This window comes from Phycodurus eques, chromosome 11, assembly GCF_024500275.1.
Source record: "Phycodurus eques isolate BA_2022a chromosome 11, UOR_Pequ_1.1, whole genome shotgun sequence".
NCBI classification, from domain to species: domain Eukaryota; kingdom Metazoa; phylum Chordata; class Actinopteri; order Syngnathiformes; family Syngnathidae; genus Phycodurus; species Phycodurus eques.
In genome coordinates, this window is record NC_084535.1 from 17,579,157 (window position 1) to 17,599,689 (window position 20,533).

The 20,533-nt window shown below is 40.7% G+C and overlaps 1 protein-coding gene across 1 annotated transcript in view; it reads right to left on the reverse strand.

Annotated features, from left to right (window-relative positions):
* Positions 1 to 20,533, reverse strand: part of slx4ip (SLX4 interacting protein) — a 42,002-nt gene that overhangs the window by 922 nt on the left and 20,547 nt on the right. The window contains exons 5-7 of the mRNA XM_061690693.1: positions 13,210 to 13,287; positions 12,116 to 12,204; positions 34 to 140 (exon numbers count right to left, since the gene is read on the reverse strand). Coding sequence (XP_061546677.1) covers positions 34 to 140; positions 12,116 to 12,204; positions 13,210 to 13,287 — 274 coding nt within the window. The remainder of the gene's footprint in view (positions 1 to 33; positions 141 to 12,115; positions 12,205 to 13,209; positions 13,288 to 20,533) is intronic.

Consider the following 20,533-nt stretch of genomic DNA (forward strand, 5'->3'; position numbering starts at 1 on the left):
GGGTCGGAAAGTTCTGAATTAGATCATACTTACATCTTTTGAAGCACAGTTTTCTTTATTTTTGTGGTGCAGTTGAAAGACTCTTGGATTTCTCCCTCTCTGGAAAAATATTCTGATCTGCTTTGTTCGCACAGCTCTGTCTAGAGAGGACAAACAGAATCCGTGTAAACAAAAAATATTATCCCTGGCATCCTTTGGAAAGTTTTGGCTCCACTGCAGACAGCTGTCATCTTCTGGCAGTGTCAGACAACATTCAACAGAATGCAGTAAAAAAAAAAAAAAGAAAAATCTGAATGCAATTAGATCAAGTCAAACACAAAAGGCTGTATTGTGAAGGAGTATATTACTGAGGAACCTCGATCAAACAGACGCAGATATAACGGGTCTCGGATCAAACGGACTGAACAATGTGTCAAAAATACTTTCCATTTGTCACTTAAACTGCCATTGACAAAGTCTGTTAGTTCCAGAATTGCCCGCTGTTGTTTACTGGTGCTGTGGCTCAATGCAGGCAGAGAATGGGACCACTGACTACATGGCGGCCATGTTGAATGTGGGGCATTCACACGGCGGCCATGTGACGATGCTTCTATCTATTGTCTATTATACATGGGGCGAGTGAGAGCGGCATGGCAGAGCCATACAAAACACGTCTTTGGAGTCTGCAACATACTATTTTTGGTACAGTAACCAAGTTTGTTTTGTCAAGCCATTCGCCGTTGCCAATGGATTTGGAACTCGAAAGCGCACTAATTCCTTACGGCTCATGAAAGCGACTCACCTACATTGAGTATTGTATGTCAACAATGTCACCATGACCAAGGCCACTGGCGTAGTAAATTTGGATAAAATCTTAAATTTTCAAACATTTTCAAGCTTTTTTTTATATACTTATTTACAACTTTGTACTTTACTGGACATTTTAGGCTACGGAAAAAAACCCTACAAAACAATCATTTTGCACTGTACAGTAATATGGGTGCCTATGGCTTAAAAAAATGCTTCAATGTAACAGACAATCGGCTATATCGGATGCCCCTATTAGTCCGTTCTATCAAGGTTCCACTGTACTTACTCCAATTCAAAACATCTACATTTCAGATACCGTATGTAGTTTGACATATATTGCAGCCACAGACTCAGCATTAGAGGAAACTGTGATAAAGTCTCACAACAATGATTCCAATTATGTCTTTATGACAAAGTCATTGGATTGTGGAGCATAAATGAAAAATATAATTGGATAAAGAGCAACTAGTTGTGACATGACAGAAAATAAATTACAATAATGAAATAGTTGGTGCACTTATATTTAAATCACAAATTATTCTTTCTTTTTTTTTATATTTGTATTTAGTGAAGGGGTATCTTTTAGCTGGAAATGACAAGTGGCAAAAATCTTGCTTGCATTTTCAAAAAGAGCTCTCTGTCCAAAATTCTCCACAAAGGCACAGCCAGTGTTGAAATTTATATTTGATTAGAATCCTCTTAGGCGGCACAGTGGACGACCGGTTAGAGCGTCTGCCTCACAGTTCTGAGGAACGGGGTTCAAATCCCAGCCCCGCCTGTGTGGAGTTTGCATGTTCTCCCCGTGCCTGCGTGGGTTTTCTCCGGGTACTCCGATTTCCTCCCACCTCCCAAAAACATGCATGGTAGGTTAATTGAAGACTCTAAATTGCCCATAGGTGTGGATGTGTGCACGAATGGTTGTTTGTTTATATGTGCCCTGTGATTGGCTGGCGACCAGTTTGGGGTGTACCCCGCCTCTCGCCTGAAGATTGCTGGGATACGCTCCAGCAACCCCGCGACCCTTGTGAGGATAAAGCGGTACAGACAATGGATGGCTAGAATGCTCTTCATGCGCAAAGCAGCAAACTGCTATCGTAATGTACTCAACTTTTTAAATATATTAGTGACACTAAATGTCACTGGAACATGAAAGTCAGAATTGAAGCCTTGTGAACCATGAGTGTTTTAAAAAAAAAAAATGAAAGTACCAATGCAGTAGATTTTATTTTAAGGGTTCATAGATCATTAAAATTAATGCTGCCATTGCAAATGTCACAGTCACCCAGCGAACAGCCAATATTTAAAATTAGAACAAATGTGGCATCCACAAAAGCCACATTTGTGGATGTACTATACAATGACAATCCAATTACATGTTGACATAATTCTCTGTCCTCAAACCAAATAACACACTACGGTTAAAACATAATTTTTCAGATGATTGTTATTCTATGAAGTGGTTGGTAAATTGATCAATCCAATATGAGAAAAGCCAATGTGGTGAGTTCTGCCTTGGCAACAGTCTCCAAACACATCAGAGGAAAAATTATTTGTGACAGTTACATTTAATAGGGGAAGGAGTATGTGCATAAACAAAGTGGAGCATGGAGGCTTTGCCCGAAAGAGACTTAAACTGCGCTCTTATGTTTGTTTTGCGCTCGACTGGGTGTTGAGGAGACAGGGGGCGAGGAGTGGGAATGGTAATGGGGGAAGGTACGGACACCAAGAAACAAAGGGACAAGATAACACAGAATGAAATGGAAAAGTGAGATTGAGAAGAAGAAACTCCCAAAACAAAGGTACTCCCTGTACAAGCATGCCCGCAAACACAATGCTCACACTGGAAGTGTTTCACAGATTGCCTTTTGTATACACATTGGAGTGTAGGCAGAATGTCAGTCTTTTACACTTGTTCTGTTAGATACAGGGGTATGACCGCCTATGGATTGGGGATCCAAACACATGCCCACCAAACACACCAACAACAATTCAGAAAAAGGTGCGGGTGCAGTGAATTGCATTGCAATGCCTTGATATGTGCTTTCGTCCGTTTACTATGAATAAACGCCGTTTGAAAATAAACTTGAAAGAAAAATCAACAAGAAGCCAAAGGGAGGTTCTCGGAGAACATTTTGATGCCTGTCTGTTTCTGTCGGCGCACCTTCAAAAGAATGAAAGAAAGGAAGCAAAGACAGAAAGATGTTGGATATATATACAACCCCAATTCCAATGAAGTTGGGACATTGTATTAAACATAACTAAAAACAGAATACAATTATTTGCAAATCATGGTCAACCTATATTTAAGAATACACTACAAATACAAGATATTTAATGTTCAAACTGATAAACTTTGTTTTTAGAAAATAATAACAAACTTAGAATTTTATGGCTGCAACACAGTCCAAAAAAGCTGGGACAGGTGGCAAAAAAGACTGAGAAAGTTGAGGAATGCTCATCAAACACCTGTTTGGAACATCCCACAGGTGAACAGGCTAATTGGGAACAGGTGGGTGCCATGATTGGGTATAAAAGGAGCTTCCCTGAATTGCTCAATCATTCACAAGCAAAGATGGGGCGAGGTTCACCTCTTTGTGAACAAGTGCGTGAGAAAATAGTCTAACACTTTAAGGACAATGGTCCTCAACGTACAATTGCAAGGAATTTAGGGATTTCATCATCTACGGTCCATTATATCATCAAAAGGTTCAGAGAATCTGGAGAAATTGCTGCATGTAAGCGGCATAGCCGAAAACCAACATTGAATGCCCGTGACCTTCGATCCCTCAGGCGGCACGGCTTCAAAACCCGACATCAAAGGATATGTAAAGGATATCGCCACATGGGCTCAGGAACACTTCAGAAAACCAATGTCAGAAAATACAGTTCGGCGCTACATCCGTAAGTGCAACTTGAAACTCTACTATGCAAAGCAAAAGCCATTTATCAACAACAGCCATAAACCCCGCCGGTTTCTCTGGGCCCAAGCTCATCTAAGATGGACTGATGCAAAGTGGAAAGGCGTTCTGTGGTCCGACGAGTCTGCATTTCAAATTGTTTTTGGAAATTGTGGATGTCGCATCCTGCGGGCCAAAGAGGAAAAGAACCATCCGGACTGTTATGGACGCAAAGTTCAAAAGCCAGCATCTGTGATGGTATGGGGCTGTGTTAGTGCCAATGGCATGGGTAACTTACACATCTGTGAAGGCAGCATTAATGCTGAAAGGAACATACAGGTTTTGGAGAAACATATGCTGCCATCCAAGCAACGTCTTTTTCATGGACGCCCCTGCTTATTTCAGCAAGACAATGCCAAACCACATTCTGCACGTGTTACATCAGCGTGGCTTCGTAGTAAAAGAGTGCAGGTACTCGACTGGCCTGCCTGCAGTCCAGACCTGACTCCCATTGAAAATGTGTGGCGCATTATGAAGCGTAAAATACGATAACGGAGACCCCGGACAATTGAACAGCTGAAGCTGTACATCAAGCAAGAATGGGAAAGAAGATATTTACAGTACTACGTTAAAAGGCACGCGACAAGGCTAAAAATAAACTACCTTTTGGATTCAAATATACTGTGCACGGGGCAACGCGGAGTAAATGTCTTTTGCGGAGCCGATCAATGAAGTCATTGATCTCATCGGCAAATTATGACATTTAAGCCGATCAGCATAAAATTCTAAATATCGGCCGATACCGATCAGCCCGGTCAAATCGGTGTAAAGTCTAATATATATTATAGTAAAGAGAAAACCATCAACTGCGGTTACAAACGGGACATACAGCAGGAGGGCAAAATTGAAAAGTCTGGAAAAACAGCAAAGAGAACAGAAGGGAATGAATCACTATTTAAAAGGTGCTCCAGTAGATTCTTATAACTCTCGATTTCTTGAAACAACTTTAAAGAGGAAGCCAACAAGTGACCCCACAAATGGCATCTTAGATAAAGCTAGGAATAGAGATTACAGTATATTGCTTATCTCGTAATGTTGCTACACTACAAAGTAATGCACAAATAGGTAAATACTCCACTGATGCACAAAATGACTAAATGCCCTTGGTATTAAAACACATTGAATATGTATTATCTAAAACTATATATGTTTTTGCACGAGACATTCAACTTGTCAATATGAGTTTTTACAATACCTTACAAATGTCAGTTCGAATTGATCTTCAACACCCCTGAGGCTTGTTAATGCAAAGAAAAACTACTGGTAACTAAAGTCGGTATATCTTTGATAAAGATCATATAAAGCAGGCAAGGAGAATAACAGGAACCTGTCAAATACATACATATACACACACACACAAGTGCAATGAGTCAAACATATTGGAATGTTTTAATCCTTCATACAATTGGAGTTTTGAAATTAAATTATTGCTTTTCTTTCAAATGCTTAAGAGCGGAATGATCATGGCAAGTAAACAAAAAGCTTAAATTGGTACAAAGAATAATTAAAAAAAAACATTCAATGCTGGAGCAGAAATTATCCCCTGCAAAGAAATGAGTCCACGAACTCCGTTCCTCATCCTACTGAAGAAGAATGCCTTGTTAGTCTAAGCTCACCACATCTCCCCTGCAAAAAAAAAAAGAAGAACATGCACGGGCATGGACTTTGTGAAAATTGAAGACGGTTCTTATCCCTTCAACAATGAGATTTGTGGATACACCCATATTGTGAGGATTTACGTAAACCAAACAGTATGCGGTCATGCTGCGCAAAACAATCAAGGTAATCAAGTATATGGCATGAAACGGGACAGAACCACGTGTCATCTAGCCCTGCACTTGGCCCAGATGGAGAAGATCGCATGCTCCAGTCCCTTGGGAAAGTTATAGCGCTGGCTGTTGTGAGACAGGAACAACTGAGGCGTGCTGAGGTGATGAGTAAACACAAAGGGAGAGTGCAGAAGAAGTGTGTGTGTGTGTGTGTGTGGGGGGGGGGGGGGGTGCGGTGGGGAGGTGGGGGTTCTGGAAACACATCTGCTCTGCCTTTGATCCAAACTGCAGCCCAGCACGCCACTCACCTCCGCTGCCCACTCTGCGCCAGACTAGAAAACAACGGCCACAATCCTAAACACTTGCTCTTCCTTCCCATGCTGCCCTACCCACTGCTGGTGCTGACTCACCATAGGAGCAACTCTTTAAACAGGATTAGAGTGTAGAAAGGTCAAGGGAAACTCGTTTACTAAAGTCTGTGTCTTGAGTGTCCCAATAGCTGCACTTCTCAAGTGCTTTTAGATAGACTTTACACCGATGTAATCGGCCTGATCGGTATCGGCCGATAATTAGCATTTTATGCTGATCGGCTTTATTGTCATAATTCGCCGATCCGATCATTGACGTCATTGACATTTACTCCGTGTCGCCATCGTGGACAGTATATTTGAATCCAACAGCTGGTTATTTTTAGCCTTGTTGCATGTCTTTTGATGTAGTACTGTAAATATCTGACAGCCAAGAGAGTTATTAAAAGAAAAGAAAAAAAAAAAACATGTAAACGGTGTGAGACAGACAACACGTAAAGACAACAAGACAAATTTGGTTTCTCACGATTCCACTATGTTAGACTACTGGAATAAACTCATGTATCCGCATCCCATTTTTTACAATCACTGGGCTTTATCTTGTCAACCCAAATGGGACCGGATACACTCGTTACCATGGCTACGACAACAACAATGGATCGCGTCGTGTGTATTATAAGAACAAAATGGCGGAAAATGTGTGCTGGTGGTCACTGGTGCTCGGGAGAGGACTCTAATTCAAGGCTTGATTGAGGTATGTTCAAGTACTTATAATACGATACGGCTCGCAAGCAGGCAGCAAAACGCAATGTAGCCCAGTAAGCTAGTGCTAGCAATAAAGGCCTCTTAATACTTGCGCGGGCGGCGACCGTGCTGACGTCACTGCGGCTATCCCGCACGCAGTTTGCCTTTATACTCGAGCGCAACCCGCACGTGCAGTTTTGAAAATGTACTGCGGCTGGTATTGGCTAGGACACCACAGGATGGAGTTTCCGCTGCATATTTTGGCCATTTCCGGTAGCCGTTTTTCCTTTCCTTTCCGTAACAAGGAACAAAACAACAACAATGGCGACCGTGAAACAGTGTCTGCTAGAACAAATGGACCTAGATGACACGTTTAATTATGCTGCAAAATCGATCAAGAAGGCGGCGGCGTAAATGGTATGTAGAAGCAAGGGGCATGCTGAGTACGTCATCACAGCATTAAAACAGACCAATGACGAGAGATGATCTTTGCGGCGTTCTACACGCAGCAACAATTTTTAACGCATGCGCGCCAAGTGACGCAGAGGGGCCGTGCGGGCCAATTCGTCTGTCACGTGATGCAATGCGGGCGTTGTCGGCCGTGCGAGCGTGGGAGTATAAAGCGCCCTTAACGGTTGAACCGCCGTTCTGTCGAATCATGCTCTAAGGTTTAAATGTGTGTGAATTAATTTAATTACAATAAAGTAATTTAATTACAGTAAGTCAGCACCCATTATTTCTGTCATGTTGTAATGTTGGTTTGACCTGACTGATTAGAATACATGACCTGACAAGATATTTTTAAAGAAACTCGGTATGCAGTACACAAGTATATACAGTAAATGAACAAGTCATTTAAATAGACACATTGCTCCATCTTGTGATCGGATCGGTTATCGTTGTTTTTTTAAACTTGCTAATCGGCCCCAAAATTCCTGATCGTGTAAAGCCTACTTTTAGATGAATCCACCAAAATAGACTTCCCCCACAGAGGGGAAGTCTTTGACTTTCATGCATGGCACTGCAACTGCTGAAATCCCTGTCAAAGTGTGAAGCTCTCTTAATCAACGGCATTCTAAAATCTAAATTGATTGTCTCATTTGTCAGCCATTAACTAAGCTCAGACAGTGCTGCTGCTAGGGTTAGGCTAGATAACACATATTAGTTACTGTACTAACACAACATAGTTACTGTAACACATATTTGTGTTACAGTAACCTATAGCTATATCACTGTTCACTGCGGATTCAGTGCATCACAGATTTAAAAAAAAAAAAAAAATCACATTTATATTGCTGATAATTCACATTGTCACAGGATTTCCTTACTTAGTTTTTTAATTGTCATGGTAAAATAAGCTTTTTCTAGCCTTAAACATTAAAAAAAAAGAAAAGAAAGAAAAGTAATTAAAAAATATAAAGAATAAAATACCTGTACATAATGTACAATACAGTACAAGAGCGCAGTCGTGTTGAGCACTGACATTTCTGAGTCTTTGAACGCATCGCTGACAGAGGGTTATGGCTCACACTGTGAGCCTCACAGTACAGATAGAATGAATGTTTCATTACTTTGTCCATAAACGTGAGATAAATAGACTAACTTCTCGTCGTGTATCATTGGAAGACAATACAATATTTTATTTTAGTGATGCACCAAACCTTCGGCCGCCGAAATACAGCGTTTCGGCCCAAAATAGCATAAGAGTGCATTTTCGGTTTAGGAACGAAAGACTTGTCACCGAAAAAAACCCCGGCCAAAACCGGATTTTGTTAAGATGCAAGCTAAAGCCACAGCCAATGCACAGTCATATACACGATCTTGTAAAAATAAATACATAAAAAAACAGCACATCTACATTGAACAGTTGCCCAACCTTGCTGCTTTCCGCAGTTCGGGTACTAAGGGGAATCCTTGTTGCATGATAGTATGCGCCACCCCCAGCTACCTACGAGCTACAGCTAACACGGCTAAATACGATAGCGAGCTGCGGAGGCGAATGGGTGGAATGCTTGTTGTATGCTATATTGCAGCAAAATACGTTGCTGAGCCACGGAAACGAACGTTTGAATTGCTAAGCTATCGTCACATGTAGTCGTAAAAACAACAAAATAAGTGATTGGGTGATACAGTACACCTGTCACATTGCTCTGGCTGGAACCGCATTATAGTGTAGAGTAAACAACTTTGAAGAGCAGGCAAATTAACAAGTGTCGAGAGAGAAAATGCTGTAATACAAGGATAACACTAGACAGCCACACAGGGACCGGAACCAGAAATGAATTATCCATCCATTTCCTCATCACTCATCCTCACTAGGGTCGCCGGCGTGCTGGAGCCTAAGTCAGCTATCTTCGGGCGAGAGGCGGGGTACACCCTGAACTGGTCGCCAGCCAATCGCAGGGCACATAGAAACAACACACTGTGCCTCCAGAAATGAATTAGTACCAGAAAATGGGCCTATGAGGTTAAAAGTACATTAATATAATATTTACAATACAAGATATCCTTTATTAGGCGGCACGGTGACCGACTGGTTAGAGCGTCTGCCTCACAGTTCTGTGGACCGGGGTTCAAATCCCGACCCCGCCTGTGTGGAGTTTGCATGTTCTCCCTGTGCCTGCGTGGGTTTTCTCCGGGCATGCCGGTTTCCTCCCACATCCCAAAAACATGCATGCTAGGTTGATTCAAGACTCTAAATTGCCCGTAATGTGAGCGCGAATGGTTGTTCTGTGTGCCCTGCGATTGGCTGGCAACCAGTTCAGGGTGTATCCTGCCTCCAGCCCGAAGATAGCTAGGCCAGGCTCCAGCACGCTCGCGACCCTTGTGAGGAGAAGCGGCTCAGAAAATGGATGGATGGATATCCTTTATTAGTCCCATAATGGGGAAATTTGAATAATTTCAGCAGGAATAGTGGATACAGGAAATACAAAAAGAGCATGCAACAAGATATTTGGCTGCAAATGCATCAGCCATTACAAGGTTGATGTAATAAACACTTTAAAATAACAAATATTGAAGCCATAAGAGTATGGTCGAGGTTAATAATAGTGTGGTAAGATTAATAAGTGTGGGACTGGGGAGATTAAATAAAAAAAAAATTAAAAAAACATGGCCGTCACATCGTGGATTTTACTTATCATGGGGGTGGTCCAGAACCTAACTCCCGCAATAAATGAGGCATCACTGTAAAATAAAAACTTTGACTTAAATGTTGGCCAGTTTACCAAATCTTGGGCCAAACTGTACATTGTACAGTATACTGTATACTCCAAATTATGAATTTACTTTGTCAAATTCACACGCAGTTGGAGTTGTCTTGCAAGTGCACCTCGCCAGTGCAGTGTTGTTGTCTGTTCAAGGGCTTTACGGACTCCTTCAAACACAAGGCATCCTTTAGGATTGAACTGCCCAGAGATACCGTTGGATATAAAGACAACTTGTCTTGCTTTAACAAAGATATAGACCACAAAAAGACGATATTAATTTTAGACAGCACGACAAACAAGCCTTATAGCAACTCTAAATGTCCCTGAATTGTTTTCAACAAATATTTAACAACACTGAAAAGATACATGAGAAAACGGCTTGTGACATAAGCAATTGTTTTGACAACCATGTTGGAAGTTAGTTAAGTGCGAGGTCCACCACAAAACTCCTACTCTTCAATTCCACTGTATGTACTGTATCAGCCCAAGAACCACATCCTGGGGAGGGGAATGCCATCAAGAGCAATGCCTCCTTGAACTGAAAAATTGGTTACACACTGAACTTTTCACTGATGACTGTGCTCCACTAAAAATATTACAATCGCCGCTTTCATTGAAGGCCAAACTGCCGAGAGTGCAGAGACATTTCAAAGGGAAACAACAGAAAAAAAAGCTCACAGAAAGCAGCAGGCTGTTGGTCATGGAATGTAATGGGAGCGATGTCTGTCCTTGATGTGAGTGCCAAGGTGAGAAGCTACACCAGTAATTCTCAGAATACACTGGGGAGTTTGAGATCAAATGTGCACTGGCCAAAGGATTGCTATCCGTAATATGAATGGACAAGAAAGAACTTGAGGGGCTTATGATGTTGGCAAGAGTGCAACCATGCTGCATGCACTCCAACAGGAAAATACTGCAACCAAACCACATGATATCTCACTTCAGCCAATTTAATTTGCCAAATTCTTCTTTTAAAACAGACTACAGTATGTATTGTATATTCAAAACACAGATGACTTTTATAGGTCCCATGTATCCTGTATTCTGCTATGGATTATGACATTCATGGGGTGAATGGACAGTTGGCTATTACCGTGTATATTATGAAATGTCTTATGCATGTACACATGTAGGATAAATTGTTGGTACCCTTGCGTTAAAAAAGTCACTGAAATAACTTGAAACTGTCAAAAGTAATAAAAATAAATGTTCCTTCTTTATATGCTTCATTTTTGCATCTGTAAACATAGAGCTGATGTGATCTGTCAAAATGACATTTTCCCAGATGTTTTGTGGTATGTCAACCAGCATTTTGTCTCAGCAGTTTTAAGTTATTTTAGTGTTCATTTTCTTTCTTTTACAGATCATGATTCTCTTGAATCTGTACAAATCTCAAGGTATTCTGAAGCTAAATGTGCGGCCAAGATTGATTTCAGCTGCAGGTTATTTGTCCGCTCGTGTCTAACAGGATAAAGGCCCAAAACACACAGCGAAAAAACATCCAAAAGTAAGAAGAATATGATGAGCTCTAAATCTGATTAAAATCTCCAACTGCGGAGGGCACTGAAAATGCATGCATGAGGCAAAATACCTGTCAACCGGTGCAGATGTCTCAACTGACTGAAATCATCTGATTACAATGACTGCCTCAGCAGACTGTACAAAAGAATATTAACACATGGGTCCAATAATTTTTGCCCAGGCCAATTTCAAATTATTTCCGCACCCATTATTGTTTTTTCTTTGATTTTATTTTCCTCTTCTTGACTTGGAGAACATTATCATGTGTGAGATCTGCTCAAAATATGGAGCTTGGTTGCTGCGTAGATCCTTGCATTAAAGCACCCTCAACTGTTTGAGCTACAGTATGATAGTTTGCTTATTGTGTTCCCTTGTGTATGCATGTGTGTCTTGGGGTGAGTGCCTATATGATTGTAAAATAAAGCAAAAACACTGTGAAATGATATTTCCTCTTCTTCATGTATAACAGCCTTGCTGTTTCTTGCCACCGCTTTCTAAGCAGGGTGCAAATTCCTCAATCTTCATGTACACAGAGTCACTCCTAGGCAGAACTGTTTTCAATTAGCGTCATCCTCTTTTTCTGCGCAGTAATGTTGAGGTTTTGAATTTTAAAAAAAAAAAAAAAAAAAAAAGACAGGCACAGGTGATTGGCAGGAGGGACTTTTTTCAAACGTCTGACTCCAATTATCTGTCAATTTTACCCCCTGTCTAGATAGACCACGATATATAAAATGACAGCACTGCTTGGCAACTCGAGTTTTTTGTAGTATCTTCTGCCAGGCGCCTGAAAGAGAAAATATAGTATAAACAACACTCACTGTGGTTGAGCTTGGTTTTGTATATTGCACTGCGGCATCCTCTGGACGGCTTATACACACAACGTAGCGCTCAGGAAACACACGCAACTCTGCAGGCAAGGAAAGTAGTAACAGAAATCACAATAGTAAATACTGTGGTCCCAGCTTTAATCATGAGTCAATGTCAGACAGAAGGAATTGTGGTGGTAGGGACAAACCAATACTGGTTACTTTCCCTCAGAATAAATAGAAAATGACAGTGTATGGCTATAGCTGCAAAGTTTTATGAGCATGAAATATTAGCTTTCGAGAGTGATACTTTCCATCATTTAAAACTAAACTGTATTGCGACAACTACCTTAGATTTATTGTTTTTAGTTTAAAATAATTTTAATGTCTATTCATTTTGGATGAAGTTATTTGAGAATAACATTCATCTACAGTAAATCCTGGTTGTTTTATGCAAGTGACATGGAGTTTAAAAGGTCTCAAAATGATGTTTATGAACAAATATTTACATGACATCATAACATTACTTGTCTTCTGGTATATAATGAGAATAACTGGCTAAACAGACCTGTATAATGTCAGACAAAAAATGTAAATAACCTGACAACAATGTACCGTACATCATTGTGGGCCCAATTAGACAACTTATGACCCCAGAAGACTGACCAATTTGATGTGTAACAGACCTGCTGAGAAAGCCATCATCTCAGTCTGCAGCAGGTCAGTACTGTCTTTACATCCCCTCCCCGAGGGATCAGATATTAACTTTACTGACAGGAAGAGAGAGCTGTGTCGGTCCCATGAAAAGGTGGTTAAGGATCACAGACACTACATGGGCCATGAAGCTACATTTTCACTGCACTCAGATAATTTCTCTCGCTCTGACTCACAGTGGCCTCTCGCGGGAACCACTTAATGTCTGCTGGTTCCCAACATCACCCAGAGCAGGTAGAGACAGGACATAAAAATAAGTGAGGGGGAGAAACATCAACATGTAGAGCCCAAATGACTTGGTCTTTCTCTGGGAAATTGCACTGCACATTAGTCATTGAAAGGTCCATTTCTGATTCAGTGGAAATTGATTTGAAAACATATAGGTCACGTACCACCATGGTGCTGCTTGACGACACATCGAAGGTTGATGTGGCGCTTCAGAAAATTGGCCACTAGGTTGAAATGTTTCCCTAAAAGGAAAACAAAAAAAAAACAATCGCACTGAACACAAAGGGTCAAGTTAACATAACACAGATGATTTCATAGAACAGAAATAAGTATGGAAAATTTGAGTCACTTACGTTACATTATTTGTGGATGACTAACAGACTGAACAGCATAAGCACTACAGAACATGAATGAGTGGATGATTGCTTCATCCAGTGAAACTCAGCACACAGAACAGATTTTGGAATATGATTAAATAAGCCTGATCATCGGCAAATTTTTACATTTCGAAATGCGGGCACTGCTGCATACGAAAAGTGCTTAATTTGCAGCAGTGCCCGCAACCTAGTCAGCCAGCCACCAGGGGGCGAACGTTTATGGTTAAGGCTTTGTTAAGCACCGGCACCGCATTCCGGGCCAACTTCAAAGTTAAAGCCTAAAATGGAATTGATGTCTAATCTAGTAATATATGAAGCTTTTGAAGTTGGCCGTCTCAGCTAGTTCATTCATTTTGCACTGAAAACTGTTACATATTGTTTTTTAAAAAGTAGTTCAATAGAAATAAAGATTTTTCTCAAACATGAGGAATAATCGTGATTACAATATTGATCCAAATAATCAATTATTTTGGCCATAATTGTGCAGCACTACCCAACACCGAACTAAAAGTTGTATTCATATCATCCATCCATCCATTATTTGAGCCGCTTATCATCACAAGGGTCGCAGGAGTGCTAGAGCCTATCCCAGCTATCTTCGGGCTGGGGGCGGGGTACACCCTGAATGGTTGCCAGCCAATCGCAGGGCACACATAAACAAACAACCATTTGCACTCACATTCACACCTTTCGGCAATTTTGAGTCTTCAATTAACCTACCATGCATGTTTTTGGGATGTAGGAGGAAACCGGAGTGCCCGGAGAAAACCCACGCAGGCACGAGGAGAACATGCAGACTCCACACAGGCGGGGCCGGGATTTGAACCCCGGTCCTCAGAACTGTGAGGCAGACACTCTAACCAGTCGTCCACCGTGCCCCTATTCATATCATATTACATTAAAATATGTTCCCTTCATTTTTTACCATGCCAACCCTTCCACTTGAGAACTTTATTTCTAGGTTGGCTGCCCTGCATGTGTGCTGTCATAGATTTTTTTTCCCCCAGGAATACAAATGTAACATTTACTCAATTCAATATCAAGGGATACAACTGCTTCTGTTAGCGTAGACATGATTTTCCTGGTCAGGCAAAGGTGCATTAGACAACATAAAGATGATTCCAAATCAATGCATGTGGTGAGCTTCACAACTCCTACTTCCAGATTATTCATAGATGGTGCTTTCCCAGTATTATTACACCCCAGCAATATCCATCCCCTGCCCAGAACATTCTCTAATAATTGCTGAAACCTTTTGTTGTCATATAAACTGACCTAACTGGTAGGAGTGGGATTAGAAACCTTTTCCAGGGCCGCAGCTCTATTTCTCATGGAATGTTCCTCAAGGTATGCAAGATGCGCTGGGTAGAAACAGTGGCCTGTTGACTAATCTGGTTGGAATTTATTGACTAAAAGCAAGGGTTCAGCTAACACGCTATACAGTCGTTCTTTGTAAACTAGTCACCAGTTCTGGATAGCTAAGTATGCCAGCTCATCTCATGGAAAAGCCAAAGTACCTGAGTAAGTTAAGTGAGTTAAGCTTCTTTGTCCCTGGTTCTGTTCGTATGCTAGGGTTGGGCGATTAATCGAAATTTAATTGTGATTCCCATTTTGGCGTCTAACGATCATAAAAACGAGTAATGTGCCGCGAATGGTTGTCCGTGCCTATATGTGCCCTGCGACTGGCTGCCGACCAGTTCGGGTTGGAGTCCGCCTTTCGCCCGAAGTCAGCTGGGATAGGCTCCAGCGCCCCGCGACCCTAACCAGAATAAGCAGCGTTGAAAAGCGATGGATGGATTATTTCAATTGTTACTAAACTATTTTCTGGCTAGAAAGAGAGCCGTCCTGTGATTCTTCGGATAATAGTGGGCAATTACACAGATAGCATGCCACAAAACTGCCACAGGTGTACAGTTAAGTCCACTGTCTAGTGATAAATGGCAACTGTTTTTCTTTTCTTCTTATTCATGAGTATGTGGCAGAACTCAGAGTAGCCATTTAACAATGTCACGGATTAATCAACATTGACACTTAGATTGTGCACGTTTCCTTATTGACCGATCCTATACATCTTGTTTCCTCCCCAAATTTCATATTAAAGTGACAACCTTACACATACAGTATTTTCATTAAAATGTGATTGAGAGTATAGAAGTGAAAAATGTCACTACTTTAAGGGTTACCTCTACTGATGATAACTGTGATAATAATCATATCAATTGCTCTGATAGAATGAAACAATCCCTGATTCAAAAGGATAAGTAAGACACGAACACTAAACTCCTAATACTCTAATTGAGGAGGATGAGAATTCATGAAAGAACAAGTTGATTTTAAAATTTCTGTATACCATTAGAAAGACAAGAATAACTGCCATCACTATGCTTTTGTTTTCCCCAGGTAACAGTCTAGAACACGTCAAGTTACCCCTACTGGAATGTTTCTGATCACTTCAAAGTTTTGGGTGCAACTTACGCCTAGAGCTAAACTCGAAGTGGAAAGTTCTGTCAAGAGTTATGAACATACAATATTAGCCCCCAGAGACAGAATACTATTTCTTTGCTCAATTAAGATGAAATTCCCAAACCATCTTTGAAGATATGACAGGGGAAATAATTGTACGTAATACTTGTGTGTTTGTGGTAAATGATGACAGTGACAAAGCACTCAAATTCACACCTACGGGCAATTTAGAGTCTTCAATTAACCTACCATGCATGTTTTTGCGATGTGGGAGGAAACCCACGCAGGCAAGATGAGAACATGCAAACTCCACACAGGAGCGGCTGGATTTGAACCCGAGTTCTCAGAACTATGGGGCACGACCACCGTGCCGCTCATTCATTCATTCATTCATTAAATCATTCATTTTTCATACCACTTATCCTCACTAGGGTTGCGTGTGTGCTGGAGCCTATCCCAGCTAACTCCAGCCAAGAGGCAGGGTACACCCTGAACTGGTCGTCAGCCAATCGCAGGGCACATACAAACAACAAACCATTCGCACCCACATTCACACCTACGGGCAATTTGGAGTATAACCAGTCGGCCACCGTCCCGCCCATTCATTATCCCTCCAAATTAAATAATGACATATTATGTAAGTAATATTATTGTGCTCCCAAAAAGGGTGGCCTTTCAAGGTGGGGGCTACAATGACATAACAAAATGGAACATTTAGATTAATTTTCACAGCAGTGGCTAAATAAAATAATTACATGATCTCACATGTAATGAAAAAAAAAGTATACGATTCAGCTTCTGCCAAAATGATGGATGACCAGAAGTGACATCATCGTTGCCGGAAGTGTACCAGGCGTGACGTCACCACATGGTGCCGCGAGTGAGCCGGAAGTGACGTCGTTATCTGTTGCCGGAAGTGTATCGGAAGTGCCGTGATTGTTGCGGGACGTGGACCAGACATTGTGTTGCTGCCGGGAATCTAAACCGGAAATCGGAAGTGACGTTAGCTATATTACAATATTTAATCATTTTTCATGTTTATCAACTAACTAGGGTTGGGGCTTTTTTGACAGTTTATGCATATTTCCTACACAATTTACTGCATATACATGACTACTGCTGCATTTAAACCACTTTACTACAGTACGATCTTACATTATTTAAAATAAACAGATTACTGTTACATGATGCATCATATTGTAATAGACTGATTACTTTTTAAAAGTAAGTATTTCTGTACTTTTTTCTAGAGTCATATTTTGATTTTAGTAACATTCGATCACAAGTTTCTTCAGACCAATGAATTACTACAGCGGGATATTATCATCGTAAATATTGCCAAGGTAATGTATGCACACAACTTAGCCTCTTTATTTCTCGCAGTATGATTGTGTTAGTATCAAGGTGTTGCGTTGCTAAAGGTGTTAAAAAACAACAACAACCAAGAAAAACATTAACATCAACATGTTGTGATGGTGCTCTTCATATAAAACTGGTAAAGACCATATTCTTAAATTTGAAAAATACCCCACTTGCTGGCTAATCCATAGCATATGTATCTCGAAATGTTGTGATAATGTTTGCATTCTATCAATTCGTTTGAAACTCACCCGTGGTCAAATGGCTAAACCAATATGTCAACAGATTGTTTACAGGCGTGATGACTGAGTAACTTTTTATACTTGTATTCCATGTTCTTATAAAGCATAGCAAATAGCAAAATCATCTTAATTTTTCTACACGACCGGCCTCAAAGGCGTGTCTATGCATGCGCAGTCTTTAACCTATAGCACTGCTGACACAATATTTAGACATATTTATTTTCACGTTCTTTTGTTACTTTCAATGTATATATCTACACAATGTCATATACATTAATCCGGAAGCAATTATTCTGCTCACTTTACTCCAGTACGATATTCTTTTCATCCTTGTACTCTGTGTTCTTACAATCATAAATATAGTGACTTAAATTCTCTGGAGACCTCCAGGCTTCACTTCTGACAGAAAGAGTAATTATACGCCTGTGTGACGCGTCCTTTTTTCCACGCCACCTGGGTGGTCAATAAACGGACAAACAAGACAAGGTCTTGTCACACACTTGACTCAGGGTAAGGGATCCATTGAGTTTGGTCTTTTTTGGAACGAGGCTGTACACCACTAAGGCTGTGATGTTCAACGGGTGCGTGTGTGCGTGCGTGTGCGTGCGTCCCTCCCTCCCTTAGGATGAAAGTGAAGTCATGAGACTTTCATACATAAGCTTCCGAAATTCCAAGGTCTCCAACCCATCCCCCACCTGTGTACATTATAGCCAATATATTTCCAAGCTACTTCAAAAACCTGCTAAGGCTACTTATGCCATTAACTAGATTTTTAACATCAACATCAATATCATGTTTCAAAATGAGTAGGTTAATGCAGTACGTATAAATAGTCTAGCTAGCCTTAACCTAAGCGTAACAGATGTTCTCAAAACGGGGTTACGTCGATACAGTATGATCAAAAAGTTGTATTATGTTACGAATTGAAATTTCCTAGTTTTCTATGAAAATAAAACTCAATCAGTAATTAACATTTTACCTGTAGTTTTAAACACAGACTGTAAAGCAACAAATGAGTGGTTGAATCATCGTATTTATTAATGCAATTAGTACACATATGCTGACTTACTATAACACCCATGATTCAAGTTTTTACACGTTTTGACGGGATTGTTTTTCACACCTGAACTTCTAAAATCAGTATTTTATAATTTTAAATTGAAAAAATACAACTTCCATGTTACCTGCATCTGCAGAGTCTTAACAACACATCTGTTACATTAATGGCATTTAACAACAAATGTTTAGTTCATCATTTCAAGCTGAAATAAAATGCTAATTATCGAGCGATACCGATCAGGCCGATAAAATCGGTGTAAAGTCTACTATTGACCATTCTGAATGTCTATTCAACTACAATGCAGATTTATACTTCTGTGTAGTTTTCCCTGCCCATAAAGGCAACTGGAATGGTCGGGAAGCAAGTTTCTTTGCACATTCCTGTCTTTGTATGTTTTTCCGAAGCTTTAATTTAATCCATTAGTTTTATGTTTACTTCTACAACTATTTTCATTGCATTCCCCGGTGGGTTGAGTTTGCCAATTCCCAGGACAAGTTTGACGGGGATGTCTGGACACAGAGTTGGGAACCAGGGAAAAAGCATGGCCCGAGATATCAGCTGTTCCTCCAACTTCATAACGCTTTGCACATCACAGAATTGCCCTTGGCCCTCTGCCTGGGTTCTCTCATGCAAAGCTTACATTCATGTTTCCCTCCCACAAACACTTTCTTGGTCCCGCCTTTGACAATGTTAGGTCCCATTCTGTGGCAACGGTAGCCCACAGTGGTGAAGAATGCAAAAATGCAGAGCATAGCCTTTGTTTCATTTGTACTTTGATTAAAAAATGACAGTTGTTTAATTGTTTTGAAACCATGTACACAACAATATTATGCTGGGTTAATCAAACTGTAAGTAAGCCATCACGCCATGTTTTTAGTAATGTGGTAGATAATGTTGTAACCACTCCTATGGAAAGACTCCTGCCATGGTGTAATATACCACAGGACAAATACAGAAAGTCCACTGGTGCCAAGGCTTAAAGACTGTACTTGAGGCACACATACAGACAAACAAGCACAGATCCATGCAGCTTTCACCACTTCCTTGAAAAACAACCAGAGGAAAGAAAAGTCAACAAACCAAAAGCCAAACAGACTGATGAGGGCAATAAAATAAAATGGACATAACACAGAGGCACTCGTCCTCGGTCAAAAGCAAGGAACAAGATCAAACTTCATTTGCTTCAGTCATATCCGGATACATTTTAACGCAGTCACAGCATACTCTGTATGTCACCACGCTCATTCCTGCAAGATCCTGTTGCAGTTACAACTCATTCTGTGGGATAATCTGAACACAAGGTGTGGGTTTTTGAAGGTTCTTTTTAGTTGCCTGCTTGTCTGCTGGTTTGAGCTGTGTGCAGCACAATCAGTTTGAGTGAATCCTTTTCGAGACACCTATGTAGGCATGTCTTATGATCTACATAAAGCACCCTTTAAATAGCAGAATTTGTCCTTGTCTTGCACCAGTCACTGTTGGCAAATTTGGGGGGCAGGGGGGGAGTCAATGGCATAAATATTTTGCAATGCTGCAAGATACAATTGCACTACCAATGTGTCTGACCAAACATTATTTTGAGATCAACACGCCGATGAGTGCTGAGATGATAGCAACAGAAACGTGGGTGCTAGGCAGAAACTGGCGTAGTCATAGTGCTTGGCTCTAATGGCCTTTGTGCTGGCCACATGATTTTTCCTAACCTAGTTTAAACATTACATGGTTGTTGAGTAAAATCTGGTTGAGTCACATTCTATTAGCCATGTAAATGCCTACAGGCTCCCCAGATGAATGGTCACTAATAGCCATAGGAGAGGGCTTTTAAAATGAAGGTTTTTAAAATGATTATGTAGAAGAGCTAATGTGAATGATGAAAGTTCTGAAACTTGGCACATTCATAGCACTGCAAATAACACATATTTGACCTAATGGATTGGAACTAAAACAAATCGGTAAGATTTTTATAGGTGAAGATAACCATATAAATGCA